This window comes from Phascolarctos cinereus, unplaced genomic scaffold (assembly GCF_003287225.1).
Source record: "Phascolarctos cinereus isolate Bilbo 61053 unplaced genomic scaffold, phaCin_HiC Scaffold_5;HRSCAF=322, whole genome shotgun sequence".
In the NCBI taxonomy this organism is placed as follows: domain Eukaryota; kingdom Metazoa; phylum Chordata; class Mammalia; order Diprotodontia; family Phascolarctidae; genus Phascolarctos; species Phascolarctos cinereus.
In genome coordinates this window covers 421137455-421155128 of record NW_027555958.1, presented here as the reverse complement: position 1 = coordinate 421155128, position 17674 = coordinate 421137455, and the positions used below count along the sequence as shown (strand labels likewise).

General features: G+C 40.7%; 1 protein-coding gene across 3 annotated transcripts in view; it reads left to right on the top strand.

Moving 5' to 3' along the window:
- Window positions 1-17674, top strand: part of POU2F1 (POU class 2 homeobox 1) — a 255499-nt gene that overhangs the window by 220392 nt on the left and 17433 nt on the right. For all 3 annotated transcript variants that reach the window (XM_078156517.1, XM_020974723.2, XM_020974721.2), the window contains exons 12-13: window positions 1337-1516; window positions 4290-4395. In XM_078156517.1, the coding sequence (XP_078012643.1) occupies window positions 1337-1516; window positions 4290-4395 (286 nt within the window). The remainder of the gene's footprint in view (window positions 1-1336; window positions 1517-4289; window positions 4396-17674) is intronic.

The window sequence follows — 17674 nt, the reverse complement described above, 5'->3', positions numbered from 1 at the left end:
TCTGCTCAGTAATCTGTTGCTTCCTGAATAAAATTCCATCTGTTTTTGGCTAACATTCAAGGCCCTCCACAATTTGTCATACACCATCCTACCCTTGCAGCCTTATCCGCATATTTAATGCTGTAGCCAAACTGGTCTATTCTGTCTCTAGAATGCACTATCTGTACCCTTCTGCCTCTGTGTCTTTACTCATGCAGTAAATATCTATGCCATGAATAGATTCCATCGGTGAGTTAGGAGGCTGTCTACACCAAGCATGTGAAGACTAGCAGAATGGGCAGATAAGAACAATTTGGTCCTGTGGCCATGAAGGCAGTAGAAGCAGGTGTGCTTGGGTCAGGCATAGAATACACCAAGGTCACCCACTGCATCCCAGACCATCAGCAGTCATCTTGACTTTTGTCCTGCCACTGGATTTCAGTGACTCTGGAAGAGAGAGTGAGACTGACAACTTTGTGCAACTCTGCCTCACTTAAATCCACTTCACCCACAAGTCAAGATATCATTGTCGTTGGTCTTCTTCAAAGATGAGGAACAACAGTCCTTTCCCCAGGCCTAATGAATTACTATACTTCCTTTGAAGCCCAACTCAAATGCCACTTCTTCCATGAAGCTCTCACTGAAGCAACAGACAAAAGTCCATTATGACCTTCATGTAGCAACTCCCTAATGAATTTCTAATTCGTTGTTGTTATGTATTGTTAACTGTGTCTTCCCCAAACTTTTTTTTTTTTAGTGAGGCCATTGGGGTTAAGTGACTTACCCAGAGTCACACAGCTAGGAAATATTATGTGTCTGGGGCCAGATTTGAACTCAGGTCCTCCTGACTCCAGGGCCAGTGCTCTATCCACTGCACCACCTAGCTGCCCCATGTCTTCCCCAAACTTAGCACACACGGTGTTCTACATTAATGCCAAAAAAGTTCAGACTTAAAATTTATTCAGTAAAGAGCCTTTGAATTATGTTTTTGGCAGGCTGATGACATGATCAGAGCTGTTATTTCAACACTATTTTGTAACCTTTTCTTATTTTTATTGTTTTCTCAATATGGCTGCATTATAATCCTCATATGTCTTCTTTTAGAACATAGGAATAAAACTTTGGAATATAATAGATTTAATTATATGAATATTGGAGGTGTCTTTTCTGTTAGTTTCTAGTTTCTTATTTTTAGTTTCACATCTATATAAGAAAGTGTATACTTTATTTAAAAAGGAGAAAAGTATTGATTGTATAAACAGTCTTAGTCCTTTGCTCTCTTTTTTGTTCATTAAATACTCTCATGCCATGCAGTTTAAAAAGGCATTTCCTTCTTTCCTAAAATTATTCATTTAAGAATCAAAAGCCTACCTCGGAAGAAATCACCATGATTGCTGATCAGCTGAATATGGAAAAGGAGGTGATCCGTGTTTGGTTTTGTAATCGCCGTCAGAAGGAGAAAAGGATTAATCCACCTAGTAGTGGTGGGACCAGCAGCTCACCTATAAAAGCAATTTTTCCCAGTCCAACCTCACTGGTAAGAATCAAGAAAAGGGCACTACACCCGTGTGAGCGCTAGTAAGCCTTAAACTTCTAAATGTCAGGTAATAGATTTTTTTATTATTGTTATTTGTATATCATTCATCGTTTAAGAGTTACCAAGCTGATGTATTTATATCTACAACTGCTGCTAAATATCAGGAAACAGACCACATATTTTACATATTATTCTTTATGATATTTCTAATTAAAAAGTAAATCACTTTTCTTCCTTCCCCATTTTTATTAGTTCCACTGTCCTCTTCCTTTATTTTAATCATTTGATCATCTGAATTAAGTTAATTTTTTGTGTGATTCCAACGTTCTCTCACAAAACATTGCTACTTCTTAGTTGTTTTAGGTAAGAGATCTGTTTTCCAAATGAACAAGAAACGCAGCCTCTTCATTTTTACTCATTTCTTAAACTAACATCCACATTGCATCATAGATGGTAAGAAATGTATATTTGTATATTTTGTGTTTTTGAAAGATATCATGCATAGGCCATAGCATAGATTCTGTGGCCACTGTGCTAAGTACCTCAGAAGCACTGTTGCCCTAGAGTAATAGGAGTGTCATGAGAGACTGTGACCCTCAACTGGTCCTTTCCTTTTTTTAAAAGTACATCCTAAATTCAACACACACACTTCAAAGTTGTCACCTCCCACTAGACTTCCTTCCATTCTCTTCTATGTGTTTTTTAAAATGCTCCATTGATACCCCGCTTTTTTTTTTCTTTTGGCATCACTCTCCCTCCCCCTGCCCTTCCTGCCTTGTAACAAATAAGGATAGAGAAGTAGGACATCTGCACCAACTGGCAAGTCTGAAAACGTGCATCCTGTCTACTTCTGTAGTCCAAACCCACATTTGTAAAGAGGTGGGAAGCATGTGTTACCTTCTAACCTCTGATTATTACATGGATGGATATTACATTTATTTTTTTTTCTTCTTTATGTAAAATGTCATATGTATAGGTCATTATATAAATTCTTCCCATTCTCCTTTCACTTTGTATCAAGTTTTCACATATGTCTTCCCAGGTTTCTCTGATTCAGTCCCTTTCATCGTTTCTTTAAAGTATAATAGTATGCTATAACATTCATATACCATATACCATAACTTGTTCAGCCATTCCATGAATTTATGGACACTGCCTTAGTTTACAATTCCTTGCTATAGCAAAAAGTACGGCTGTGATTATTTTTGTACCTGTGGTTCCTTTCCCTCTTTCTTCTTCTCTGACATATATAGCTGGTAGTGCTTCACTAGGTCAAAAGGTATACACAGTTTAGTGCCTTTTTGTGTACAGTTCCAAATTGATTTCCGGAATGACTAGGCCAATTCACCAGTACATTAGTGTGTCTGTCCTCCCATTTTCCCTTCAACAATTGTGATTTCCCTTTTTTCATCACCTTTATTAATCTGTTGTGTGTAAGGTAGAACCTTGGGATGATTTTAATTTACATTTCTTCCAATAACTCTTTTGAGTGTCATGAGCAACCCATCATGACTTCTTAATTTCTATCATAGAATGTGATATTATGTTAGACTCTGTCAGATATATAGTAGTCATTTAATTATCCTGGGTCTTGGGAAATGCGATTGTGGTTCCACTGGCATGTAATTGAAAACAATTTTTCTGAAGCTTTGAAGACTATGCAACTTGCATTTCTCTGTTTTTGTTTCTTTTTTTTTTAATTTTGTAATGAATCTTTTGGACTTAGGAAGTTCTTTAAACAAAGTCACACTAAGTTTTAACCTGTGGGTTTGATAAAGGTAATTTCAGAGTCATTAGACTGTAATTATTAAATAGAGGAGTCAATTAGAAATAAAGAAAAATTTCATTTTGTACAGATTAACGATCTTGGGGAAGGGACATACTGCATTTCTTATTTTTTAAAAGTAACATTTTTCCTGTTTGTCTTCTCTTTAAAAAAAAAAAAAGCCTTGTCCATTCCCAGATATTTGTGCCACAGTCTCAGATGTTGATGGTACTGCTTGGGTTTATAGATCATACTTTGTCCAAGTAGTGCTTCATGAAAAAAAGAGCAGATATTTTTGTTATTGTTATTTACATGTGAGGTGCCTGGAGTACCAGTAAATTCCTTGCCCATCCTTAGACAGTTGGGCAATAAGAAAGCCATAACAGGAGCCTAGATCTCCTGACCTCTTTCTATAGATAAGCACTTAATAAATGCTTCTTGATTTGTTAGACATTCCAATAATTGGTATCATATTTTTTACTGACTTGGGAAGCTGAGAAACAGAGGACTTAAATTCCTGTAATTTTGTTTGTTTTTCAACCTGAGGCAATCAATTTCAGTGAGATTGGTGCTGTTTTGGTGGAAGGGGAAAGGAATAGCCAGAAAAACAAAAGGTATCCATAAAACTTATCCTGTAAAAACTGGTAAAATGCAGATTTACTACTGTTTTTAATAGAACTCCTCCCAGCATAGCAAAGTTCACTTACCTGACACCAATGTCATTTTTAAGTGATAGTGCTTAGGAAGACATGTAAAATCATTTTTATTACAGCTTTCTCATTTTGATATTCTGTAACTAGAGTTTAAAAAACTTTTTTTCAATTTTATCTTAAATCCCCTCTTGAGTTACGTGGGGAAGGGAGGGGGAGAGGTATAAGTTACTAAATTACTCTATCGCCTCCCTCCTACCCCCCACAGGTCTATGAAGGTTTCCTGAGGGAGTCCTTATCGCTCTGTTACCTTACAGATGTCAGCCCTTTGATGTATATTTCACCTTCTCTCCTGCAGGTGGCAACCACACCAAGCCTTGTGACAAGCAGTGCGGCCACTACCCTGACGGTCAATCCCGTACTCCCCCTAACCAGCGCTGCAGTAACCAATCTTTCTGTTACAGGTAAGAGACAGGGATACATCAGTAGCTGCACTTCAGACTGCAGACAGGATAAGCACATTCAGAAACGGCAGGGTCATTCTAAAGAATGCTACTGGCAAGTCAAAGAGAGATCCCAGTAGAAGTGTTCCTCTTTTCTAAGTCAGTACCCACTGTGGGCCAGGCACAGTGCTAAGCAGCAGGGATACACAGGAGGGCAAAAGGTAGTCTCCAGGATGCCCTCCAGGAGCTCACGGTCTAATGGGGGAGGAGCCTGAGAACAGCTGTGTACAAACAGCTACACACAGGACAAACTGGAAGTGACTGGTGTCAGGAAGGCACTAGAATTAAGGGGGATTAGGGAAGACTTCTTGTAGAAGACAGGATTTTAACTAGCACTTGAAGGAAGTTAGGAGGTAGAGATGGTAAGGAGAAGATTCCAGGCATGGAAGACCACCAGTGAAAACGCCCAGAGTCCAGAGAGGATGTGGGAGGAACAACAAGTGGTCTAAGCAAGAAGAAGTGATAGTGGCCTGCGCCGAGGTAGTGGCAGTACAAGAGGAGAGAAGGGAGGGGGAGGTAAGAGTGGAAAGTCAAGGATGATCCGTAGTTTTTGAGACTGGGTAACTTGGAGGATGGTAATGCTCCAGGTACTAATGGGGAAGGGCCTTCGGGGAAAGTTAATGAGCTCCGTTTTGGACATGTTTGAGTTTGATGGGCCTAATGTGGAGATACAAGTCCATAGTTTAGAAGAGAGGTTAGGGCTAGATGAGTAGGTCTAAGAGTCATCAACATAGAGATGATAATTGAATCCATGGGAGCTGTCAAGATTACCAAGTGAAATAGTATAGAGGGAGAAGAAAAGAGGGCCTAGGAGAAATTGTGATTAGACAGGAAGAAGGACCCAGGGAGAGTAGAGTCATGAAGACCTAAAATCAAGAGAGTATCAACAAGAAGAGAGTGTTCAACAGTTCCTGAGGCTTCAGAAAAGTCAAGGATGAGGATCAAAAAGAAAAGGCTGTTAGATATAGCAGTTAAGAAGAGATAATTGGTAACTTTGGAGAGAATGGTTTCATTTGAATGATGAGGTCAAACTGTTGAGTTTAAAAGAAAGTGAGAGGAAAGGAAGTGGAGGCATTGATTATTTGCAGACTTCTCAAGGAATTTAACTACAGAGGGAAAAAGAGGCGTGGGACTGAATGGATGAAGTAAGAGTTTTTTCAAAGATAGGTGAGATGTGGGCATTTGTGGAGGCAGTAGGGAAGCAATCAGTAGAGAAGAAGAGGTTGAAGGTAAGTGAAATTAGGGGGTGATGGAGGGAGCAAACTGCTGGAGAAGTTGGAATGGAATAGAGTCATTTGTACCTGTAAAGGGATTTGCCTTGGCATGAATAAAGGCCTTCTCTTCACGTAAGAGGAAACAGTGGCAGAAGGCGTGCCTGGGTGTTGTGAGACACTGTAAATGGACTCAGTTTTTTACAGTTGTCTATGAGGCAAGGCTCTCATCTGAGAGGGTGGGAGATGGGGGAGCCATGGGAAGTTTGAGAAGGGTTGTAATGTTCAGAATGTCCATGTAGTGAGTGGAATAGTGAATTAATTAGGGAAGTTCAGTGGTTCCAGTCAGCATTACTTAATGATTTACTCCAGCTTTGTTGAACAATATGTATGTAGTAGCTAAAGAGCAGGTGGTGGGATCCTGAGCCAAGGCTGAGGCTTGGCAGTGAGGTAAAAGGGCCAGGGACTCAAGAAGAGGTGACAGCGTAGAGCTGCACTGGTTCACCAGAGGGCCAAGATGGGGACGGAAAGCATGTGTAGCTAATGCCAGGATGTTGGCCTCGGAATAATTGAGAGGTTGAAGGATTGAAAGTCATAGTGACGGCAAGGAATGATGTTTGGGGTTGCAAGGCAGAGGGAGAAATAGAATCACAATAAATTATGATCAGACAGGGGAATTTCAGAGCTCATGAATATGAAAATGGTGGTCCTAGCAAGATCAAGAGTGTGACCATCCTTGTATGTGGCGGTGGTGGAGGAGTAGAGGAGGTCACGTTTAGGTAAGTTGAGGATCTGTGAGGTTAAGGTATTTGAAGGAGTATTAATCTGTATTTCAGAAGTCCCCTAGCATGAGAGCAGGAATTGAGGAAGAAAGACCATGGGCCAGGCACTGAAGTTATTGAGGAAAGAAAGGCAGTGACTTAGAGATTTGTAGACAACAGCTACCCAGTTTTGATTGCGTGGTGTTTGCTATGGATTGTGTGAACCTCAAATGAGGAAAGGCCACAGAGGGATTGCAGCAGGGGGTAAATCTTGGAACTGGCAATAGAGAACAAGTAGTAGTCCGACTCCCTGACCTTGACCAATGGGTCAGGGGCATGAGTAAAAATATATCCGGTGTTGGAAAGAAAGGCCAAGGAGACTCATCAGCAGGGAGCAGTGAGGCATATAAGATGGAAGGATTTAGAAAGGAAGAGATTTAAGATGAAGACAAGTGTGTTACCCATGGAACAGGCATTTCAGAGGCACATTGGAGAGGGTAGGCAGCTTTAGAGTGGGACATTGAGAGTTTGGGTGAAGGGAATGGGAATAAGGAGTCAGGCAGTGGGACACAACTAATGAGATCGGAATGATGACGGCAGAGAGTTCAGAATTACTGGGATAGAGAGGATGTGACCAGGGAGGAGTTCAAGTCGATTTTCATTGTCCATAAGGGTTTGGCCTCCAGGTGGAGTCCTCTCAGAACCTTAGGCAGCTCAGAGGAGGGGGACATGTCCTAGGAGCAGAAGGAAGGTGGAAGAGCAGGCTGAAGACTTGATGGAATGGTCTTTCTCCTCGTCCCCCAAAGGGAAGGGCAATGGAATGCTGTTCTAAGGAAACCTGACATACGGTGATATAGAATAAATTAGGATGTGTTCATACTGTGGTGAGAACTTTCTTAAAAATAAGTCTTGAAAGGACTTAATTAAATTACAACATTCCCAACTGCACTAACTTTTTTTTTAATCTATGGAAGTAGCAATGGAGAGCAAAGAGCATTCCAGATCATTGGATCAGAAGATCCATCAGGGTTCCAAAACATCAGAAAAACATTGTTTTAAATCCAGGTGGATATATGGTATCATTATTGAGTGATGGTGTTATTAGTTGTAGGATATGTTTTTGTGTTTCACTGCCTATAGTAAAAATGACCTCTAAGAACTGCTTGGTATTCTTCCATGGTTTATGCTTCTAACACTGCTTTGAACTATTTAGAGGTGAGTAGGACCCTGTCATGCTCACTGGCTTTAAATCACATGACATTTTACATGTTTAACTTGTTTTCATGTGTATTGTTTGGGCACATTTTTTCACTGACTTCACTTCACTCATCTGTAAAAGTGATGGCATTAGATTTCTGACATCACTTCTAGCTCCAAAATTCTATGATTCTTTGAAAAATGGCTGTGCCATCAATTGTTCAGTCATATAGCAACTTGATAATGAGGTGATTTTTATGCTGCCTGATCTTGAGTCCAATCTAGTAGTGAGGTGAGGATGGTATTCCAGCAAGGGCAACACCTGACCTTTTCTAGCTTTTATTTTGTTTTTTAAGATGGCTAAAGCCTCTAATTCTTTAAACATTAGAGACTTGATGTTTTTATATGTGATTTCTGAAGCAGTTGCTCAGTCGTTTCAGTCATGTCTGACTCTTTGTGATCCCTCTTGGGGTTTTCTTGGCAAAGCAGGAATCTCCTTAGTCTGTGTTTTAGAAGTAGGCCACCTCAGTGGTCTTGAATTCAGAAATTCTTCTTTCTGATCATAGTCTTCTATTTTTGATCTCTCTCTCTGTCTCACTCCTCACCCATTCTTCATCGTCATCCTGCCACTGCCTCCATCATTCCCGGATTGCTCACTTGATCACCCATTCTCTGGCTCTATTTGATCCTGACCCTCCAGTTCATCCAGTTCAGTTGTGTACTGTCCTCTACCATGAAGCCTTTGGCCTTTTGTCCACCTTTTATCACTCACAACCTACCAAGCTATTACCCTGGGCTACCTCAACTATCTTTTATTTCTAATCCTCAATTGCTGGACACCTGTGTAAGAGGTCACATAACCAAGTCAACTTGATCCACTGAAAATTCATGTCATCTAGACTACTCTCAGCCCTCACTACTCTACATTGTTTTGTTCTTTATTGCTTGATTTATCATATTCCCCTAATTTTTCTCTTCTCTTAACAAACATTTTTTAATGACCTGCTAATGTGCGAGCTCCCTGTCCCAATCTCTATCTCCTTCTCTCTCAGCAGAGGGGCTAACCTTGAGAAAAAATGAAGTCCGTCTCTCATGAACTCTCATTTTCCCCACTTCACACCTTAGAATTCCTCCATACCTATTCTCTCCTACTTTATACCAAGCTAGGAGGAAGATGGCCCTTCTTTGTGCCAAGATTGCCAACTTTACTTGTATCCTTCAAAAAGGTTTCCCCATCTATCATTCCCTCCAAATATCACCATTTCTCCTGACTCCTGTTGTTGTTTAGCTGTTTTTCAGTCATGTCTGACTCTTCATGACCTCTTTTGGGGTTTTCTTGGCAAAGATACTGGAGTGGTTTGCCTTTTCCTTCTCCAGTTCATTTTATAGATAAGGAAACTGAGGCAAACAAGGTTAAGTGACTTGCCCAAGGTCACACAGCTAGCAAGTATCTGAGGCTGGATTTTAACTCCAGTCTTCCTGCCTCCAAGCACGGTGTTCTATCCACTGTGCCACCTAGTTGCCCCATGGTTCCTGTATTGCCATCTGCAAATATGCCTAGGTGTTGGCCCTTTTTTTAAAATGACTTTCACTTGGCCCTAGCCTCCCATCAGCTGCCCTATATCTTTCTTCCGTTTTATTGCTAGTATCCTAGAAAGAAGAGTCTGGTTTTTTTTGCCTCTGATTTACCACCCACTTGCTGTCCAGCCCTTATAAAATGGCTCCTTACTAAAACATTTCTCTCTTAGTACCAGTTGTGAACTGATAACAGATGATCTCTCTCAGTCCTAATCCTTTTTGAACTCTGTCCCTTTTAACACTGGTGATCACCTTTCTTCCTGGAAGTCTCTTCTTTGGATTTTCATGATACTGTTCTCTCTTGGTTCTGCCCCTGCCTGTCTGGTCACTCTTTTTCAGTTCTTTGCAGAATCATCACATGTGGTGTACTCCAAAGCTTTGTGCTCCCTCTCCGCTCTCATTGCATTCTGCTCTGTGAATCCCCTTGGGTTAAGTTACCACATCTATGCAGATAACTTATAGCTCTCCCTGTCCAGCTTGAGTTACAGTCTTGCATTATTCATTGCCTGGTGGACATTTCCAACTGGCTGTCCTATAGGAATCTTGAACTCACCATGTCTGAAACAGCTCATATCTTTCTTCCCAAAACTACCCCTTTTCCTTTCCTGTTTGGATCAGGTGTCTTTGTAGGTTGTCAGGCTGCAACCTAGGGATTATCGTCCACTCCTCATTTTCCCTCACTCCATTGTGTCCAGTCAGTTGCCAAGTCTTATTACTTCTGCCTCCACAGAGTCTTCTTTGTCTCCCCTTGCCTCCCTCCTCCATCCTGGTTCACACTTCTCTCATCCTTGACTAAGCTGTTGCATTAGCCTTTTGTTTGGCCTTCTGACTTCCAGGCTTTTCCTTTTCCAATCCTTCCAGAATAATCATAAAGCATAGGTCTGACGATATAATTTCTTTGCTCAGAAACCTCATATGACTCCCCTAGTGCCTCTGAGATACAATACAAGCTTCCCAGCCTAGCATTAATCAGTAAGCATTTATTAGATGTCTACTGTGTGCCAGGTCTATGTTCAGCCTGGGGCGGGATTTGGGGAGGAGGGACACAAAGAAGAAAGTGAAAAAGCCCCCTGTAAGCAGAGAGTTCACAGTCTATCCAAGGGAAACAACATGTACAGATACAGGTGATTTAGAGGGCTGTGGTCAGGCCAGCAAGAGGAGGAGATCCACAGGGGCCCTTTTGGGCTGTTGCCTCCTCAGGTTGGCTACAAGTATAAACAAGTTGTTTGTGATGGCCTAGCTACCAATGCACTTGGTGACAGAGGTCTGGGGAGTGGAGTTGTAGGCCACAGATAGAGCTAGGGAGTTCTCTCACGCACACACTCTCTGTCTCTCTCTCTCTCTCTCTCTCTCTCTCTCTCTCTCTCTCTCTCTCTCTCTCTCTCTCTCTCTCTCTCTCTCTCTCTCCCCCTCTCTCTCCCTCTCCCTTTCTCCCTGTCTGTGTATGTCTTGTCTTTCTTCTCTCCCCCACTCCCCATGCCACCTGCTTGGACTGAGGCTGAGGTGGTTGGGATTATCTTTAAGCCCTCTCTGTCCTCAGGCTGCTTGATCTTGGCCCCGGCTGTGGGCCCTTTGGGCAAAAAGAGTACACAAGGAATTTTTAAGACTTCGGTGAGGAGCTCTGGTGACCCCAGGGAACTTCCTTGCTCACTGCTTTTTAGCTTTTTTTTTTTGCCAGCAATTTTTATTTGTTTTTAGCTTCTATGTGAGGTATTGAAATAGGATTTCAGTAAAAGGAATGTTTGTTTGAACCCTTGTGCTCCAAATGCTACGTTACCACCAAAAGCTGTATCTACAAAGTAGGTAGAGGATAAGAAAGAGAGTCACAAAAGATTTCAGCAGAAGGTGGTGCAGTCTCTAAAAGGTGGAGAGGAGTAAGACATACACAGCTGTGGGGGATGGGAACTGGGGGACAGCCAAAGCCAATGATTGGAGATAGGAGATGGAACACCAAGGCCAGTTTGACGACACCATAGAGGGTGGGACGTGGTCAGACCTGTGCCTCAGAAATATCACTTGGGCAGATATGTGATGGGTACCTTGGAGAGGAAGGAGACCAGGGAGCAGACCCCTGCAGTCAGCTGAGAGATGGTATCAGTGGGAGTGAAGGACAGATGAGTGGGATGCTGTAGAAGTGAAAGGACAGGACTCCTCCTTCCTGGGCTTGGGATGCTCCAATGCTACCTCCTTCAGAAAGCTCCCTGTCCCCCCCCCCAGGTGTCAGTGCTCTAGCATTGTCCAGATTGCTGTCATCTTAATTATGTAGACATTGGGGACCCCCCCCCAGTGGAATGTATGCTTCAGGTCAGAACCTACTTTGTTTTTGTCTTTAGATCCTCCCAGGGAAGGGAAAGGAATAAGCATTTATGTTGACATGGGGTGTACCAGGTACTCTGCTGCTAACTTCCTTACAAATAGTGTCTCGTTGTGTTCTCCCAGGAAGATAATCCCTGCACTAAAGTATAGGTAGAGTGAATATATGCACATATGCACAAGAGCTGTGGTTTTGGCTTCTGGTGCAGCTCCCACTGTGAGAACTCCCTGGACTAGCATAAACTGTAGTTAATCTGTGACTCAGCTGATCAGCTTAGGAAGCTTTAGGAAGCTTCCTGAGACACAGAGGCTACATGGCTTGGCCAGAATCAGAGTTAGCATTGGCAGTCAGAATTTCAATCCAGGTCAGTTAGGTGGTGCAGTGGATAGAGTGCTGGACCTGGAGTAAGGCAAACTTGTCATCATGGGTTCAAATCCGGCCTTAGAGACTTACTAGTTGTGTGACCCTGGGCAAGTCACTTAACCCTTTTTGCCTCAGTTTCCTCATCTGTAAATGAGCTGGAAAAGGAAATGGCAAACCACTCCAGTATCTTTGCCAAGAAAACCCTATGTGTGATCATGAAGGGTTGGATAAGACTGGGGGGGAAAACCTTTTCTGACTCTAAGGCAAGCACTATTATGTCCTTAGCCATCTTGCCTCTACATTTTGTAAAGAACAGGCACTTTACGAGTAGTTGTTGAGTTTTTAATTCCACCACCTTTAAAAAAAAACCTTTTTTTTTTAAATTTATTTGTTTGTTTTGGTCATTTCTGGGGTCAGTAGATACAATATATGTCTTATTGATAGCCTTTGAGCCAGCTTTAGTAGCAGTATCAGATTTTCTTTGCTAATCCCTTTGTTTTATATCCTCCTTAAAGGGAGCTGGAGCAAGTGGAATATGGTTTCCATGACCCAGTTCCATTTTTGTCTTCTCTGATGAAATTTGACAAATAGGATCATTTAATTGATAGGACCATATCCTATTTTTTTAATCTGCTTATCTGAAATAATTCCATTTTTTATATTTATTGTAACTCAGGAGTATGGACACTAAGGCTTTCTGAAGTGTGCATTATCTGAGTATTGGAGACTGCTAACAACAATTAGGGAGCTCAGTATTGTCTAGATTAAGCAAGATGGGGGTGGGGATGGGATGAGATTACAGTATTCAAATATGATGTAATGGCAGATTGTTAAAATTGTGAAGATTTTTTTTGAGTCTGTGAAGATATTTTTTCCTAAAATTAGGCTCCTGCTTTTTAGTTCTCTAAGTAAATAATGTTTATTAGACTCAAAGATTACTGCACTGCTTTTCTAGATTAGTCACCCTCAGTCACACTACATATGACCTCTAACCTATCAAGTAGCTACAGAATAAGAAATTTTGCTCTGAGGTAGCCTTATATAAACACTGACCTAAGTGTCTAGACTCTCCAGGGGAATAAAGTAGTCCTGATGGAAACCGGACAAGGCTAATAAAGGTAAGCGTCTTCTTTTCCACCAATTTAGATGACCTATGATTTTTTTTTTAATTCAGGAAGTAGAAATAGCACTGAAGAAAACAAAAATAGGAGTAACAGCTGAACTAAACCCGATATGTGCATAGGAGTTCTATACTGTAGACAGTGTAATTTTGAAGGGCATTGACAAACTGATTTTCAAGGTTGTCGAAAGAGAAACAAAAGACAAAGGCCTAGAAAAAAAAATCTCAGATCTTATCCCCCACCCCGCCCCCCCCCAAAAAGTGACTGAAAAAATGGGTTCTGGGGCAGGTAGGTGGTGCAGTGGATAGAGCACCGACCCTGGATTCAGGAGGACTTGAGTTCAAATCCGGCCTCAGACACATAACATGTACTAGCTGTGTGACGCTGGGCAAGTCACTTAACCTCAATTGCCTAAAAACAAAAAAAAATAAAAAATAAAAAAATAAAGTACTTTGCCACTTAAAGCTCTTCACAGCCTGGCCTTTTCTTAACCTTTTGCAATTTATTACATTCCAGTCTCCTCTACACACACTAAATTCCAGCCATACCAACCAGCCCACTTTAGGGGTGGAGTGTCACCTATGACACTTCCCCCACCCCCTCATTTTTGCACTGATTATTGTTCCTTGCTTAAAAATGGCCTCCCTCCCAAACTCCACCTTCTAGAACCTCTGACTTCCTTTAAGACTCAGTTCAAGCCCCACATCCTCCTGGAATCCTTTCCTGATTGCTGCCTCTAAGGTTCCCTCCTGTCTGCTCTGTCTTTCTGTGTTCTGATTGACACATGTTATCTTTTACATTAGAATGTCAGTTCCTTGAGGGAAGGCATTGTTTTTGATCTTTGTATCTGCAGCTCATGCACAGCTGCTGAAACATAGTAAGCAGCTAATAAATATTTGTTGATTGATTGGTTTGAGGATTATGTTGTTTCCACTGTACCCTATCTTTTTTTTCCATTCTTCCTGTTTTTTTTTCTTAATCTTTTTACTAATTTTTATCTTGGCTTTCATGAGTAGATAGCCTTGAAAATAACTACCTCATCCATAAGTGTTTCCTTGTCTTTTGCAATCTAATCTATTTCTTTTGTTAAGGCATTATTTGGTGCTTGCTCTGACTTAACAATTCTTTTCTCAAAGAATGTGTTCATGATATAAAGGCTTAGGGCTTTGTGTAATCTATAGATTTGTGGCTTCCTTCTTCCTGAACCATGCTTTCCAGTATATTTCTCCCCATCTTCACCTTTCCCCTACTTTTGCATTAAAGTCACCAAGTATCAGAGTGTGTGTATCTAAATCTGTGTCCATACATGGGTTGATAGATGTTGACACACTTATGTATATTTATAAATATGTACTTATATGTGTGGGTATGTGTATTTTCTGCTTTATGAAGCAGTGTGTATTTGCATATACATAGATATATGTGTATTTACAGAGTCTCATAAAGCAGAGAAAAGCGATGAAAATAAAACCGGTTTCAAGAAAACATGGCAAGATGTCCAGCTAAGCAAAGTTTTCCTAAGAGAATTTAAGAATGAAAATAGAAGGACCCTAAAAGAAATAAAACTAGGGGGGGAAAAAAACAAAATGATTTGTAGAAATCATTATAAAATGACACCCTGCAGATTTTTTTTAACATGGTTTTTCCTATTCACATATCAAAATCATTCAAGATTTCCTTCAAAAATAGAACCACACTGTTTTCTCCATCAAGAACAGTAGAATTACTACACTTGGCCTAACATCATGGTCCTGGATATATATTTATTAGACGGACTGGGATGACATAAAGAGAATAAAAACAAAAGCAGAAAGATGAACCAGATATATGTAGAGGAAATCCATACTGGAAGTAGACACAGTTGTGAGAGTGTTGAGAGACCACTATGCAAGGTATCTGAAGGGAAGGGTGTATAAAGATAGATACCAAAGACTTAGGGGGGAAAAATCTCAAGCTTTATTATAAACGATAAATATCACCAAAAAAAACCACTAGTAAATGCTGACCTATCTCTCATTTCTACAACATACCTCATCTGTACAAACTCTATGTCAGGTGAGGACATATATCCTCAATGAGGGTATTAGTATTTAAAATAGTACTCTGTAGTAGACTACATCTTCACCATTTCATAATTAGCTGAGACATCCAAAGCATGTAATAACCTGCCGTCTTTGTTGATTACAATATAATATTTGATTCAGTATAACAAAATGCACCTTCCAACAAGGAAAACCCCCCCACCCTCAATCTATATGTCAGAATCATTCAAGATTCCTGGAAGGATTCAGCAACAAACATAACTCATTGAACAACCCTCTGACCATTAAACAGCAAGTCAGGTGTAAAGCAGGTTTCACTGCTGTAATTGAGGAGTGATTCTTTGGTGGCTGACAAAACTAAAGTCATCTGAGCTGCATCAAGAAAGCAAAGTAAGGGGGCACAATGGACAGAGCAACCAACTTGGGAGGCAGGAGGACCTGAGTTCAGACCTGGCCTGAGACACTCACTAGCTCTGTGACCCTGGCCACGTTATTTCACCCCAATCGGACTCCAGAAAGAAGGAAGGGAAGGAAAGGCAAAGCATTCAGAACCCCACATTTTGAGAAAAATTGGGTAAGCTGTAAAGCATCCAAAAGAATGCTTCCAGGCTAGCAGAGGACCTTTAACATCATGCTTTATGAAGATAGGTCAAGGGAATTGGTAGCCTGGAGAAGATAAGACTAAAGGGCACTGATCATTGTCTTGAGCTATTTGAAGGTCTCTCATATGGAAGTGGACGCTGACCTGCTCTTTTTGTTCCTAGAACACAGAATTAGTAGCAACAAATGAGAATTACAAAGAAGAAAATTTAGAATAGATATTGGGAAGATGGAACAATGAACTACAGAATGAAGGAAATGTGACATAGAGGGTTGAACCTATGATTATTTTCCTAATCAAGACATATTACCTGTGTGACCTTGTACAAGGCATCTAATGTGAACTTTAGTTTTCTCAACTATAAAATGATGAAACTGGACCCAAAAAGGTGTCTAGGATGCCCTCTGGCTCTAGAGCTATGGCTTTATGTTGCCTATTCCATCAGAAGTATATTTTTTATATCTCTTTCTTTGGTACTCTGTCACTAGCACGTAGCAGAATACAAAGAAAATTTAGCAAATCCAGTTAATACATTGAAAAATTTATTGGGGGGAGAAAGGTGTTATGCAGGCTTTTGCACCCATGGACCCCATCCCCTCTGCAAAGGATTGGTTGAGGCATCTTCTCATCTCTTTTTGGGGCCGAGCTTGTTCTTTGTCATTTTGCAACCTTCATTCGTTTTGTGGTGGTGTTTCTTTCTATTTACATTATTGTTGTCTTTGGGTATGCTGTTTTTCTTCCTCTGCTTATTTCACTTGGTATCAATTCATGTCAGTCTCGCAGAATTAATCTAATTAAAGTAAGATCCACTTGGCCCCCATAGCATTAGTTGTTCTAGATGACTAAGTTGGTGTCTGTAGCACAAAGATCTCCACTGTTTTCCTCTTCTTACAGTTTTTTACTAATCACCTAATGTCAGTGAAGTTGTGAATCAGGGGAAGGATTTGCTTCCTTTCCCCTCCCGAGATAGTTTATGCTTTGACATTAAAGGATTTGGGGGGGGGGGTGGAGATGCATCATATCAATACTTTGTAGGAATTTGCAGGCATTTCTACCATCTTAAAGCAGTTCAGTGGATTGGTTTTTAATCTCAGAAGTTCTCGTTGACATTAATTACTTCTGTTTAGATATTGGCCATTCTTCTTACACCTTAAAGCGTTCCTAGGACCTTGATTTTGTAAAAGCTCACCAACAGTAATCTCATGGCTCCCCTGTTCATGACATCAGAGTGTCAAACTTGGGAGGTTTTGCTGCCTTGGTGATAAAGCACACACGCATGCTTCTTTAAAGCTCATTCTTGAGAACTACAAATGCTCCCTGAATGAAAAAGAGATATTTAAATGGGACAGTTGGTGTTGTTCTTAGACCAGTAGCTGTGGAAATTAGTGTTTACATCTATTCTTACCCCATCAAAAAATATTTGGGTTAATTTTTATTCTCTGTTCAGACCTCTAAAGAAATCTCAGGCTTCCTGATGAAGATGAACCATTTCAGAAGGGCTGTTATTGGGGAGTTTTTTTGGGGGGGCCACTATGAGCCTCTTTTTTCAGGGCAGTTGCTCTCATCCTGAGGTGATGTCCCATGATGGTCTTTTGTCCCTAAGATGGAAGCTGATAGTGAGTTCTACCTATTTTTCTTTTCATTTTCTTTTGTGTATTTGGCTTTTCATATTTAAGATTCAAAACTGTATTTCTGTTTTTACTTAAGATTCTTTTATTAAGATTATTTTTTGTAGTTGCTGTTGAATCAAGCTAGGAAAGAACATAAAGAAATAGCTATAGAGAAAAAAGCCAGGTAAAACATGAGTGTTGGTGGTCTAGTTGTGCAGATGATCCCGCTGTCTTTGAGAAAAGCAGCTCTTCTAAGATCCTACTTTTAGGCATGTGCCTCCATGGAGTTCAAAGGCACAAAGATCCCCTGTAACCAAAATATTCACTGCAACACTGCAGTGTCAAAGAATTGGAAAGAAAGTATATTTCCATTGACTTGGAAAATAGCTAAACAAAGTGTGATGTGTGAATAAAATTGAATTTTACTGACATAAAATATGGC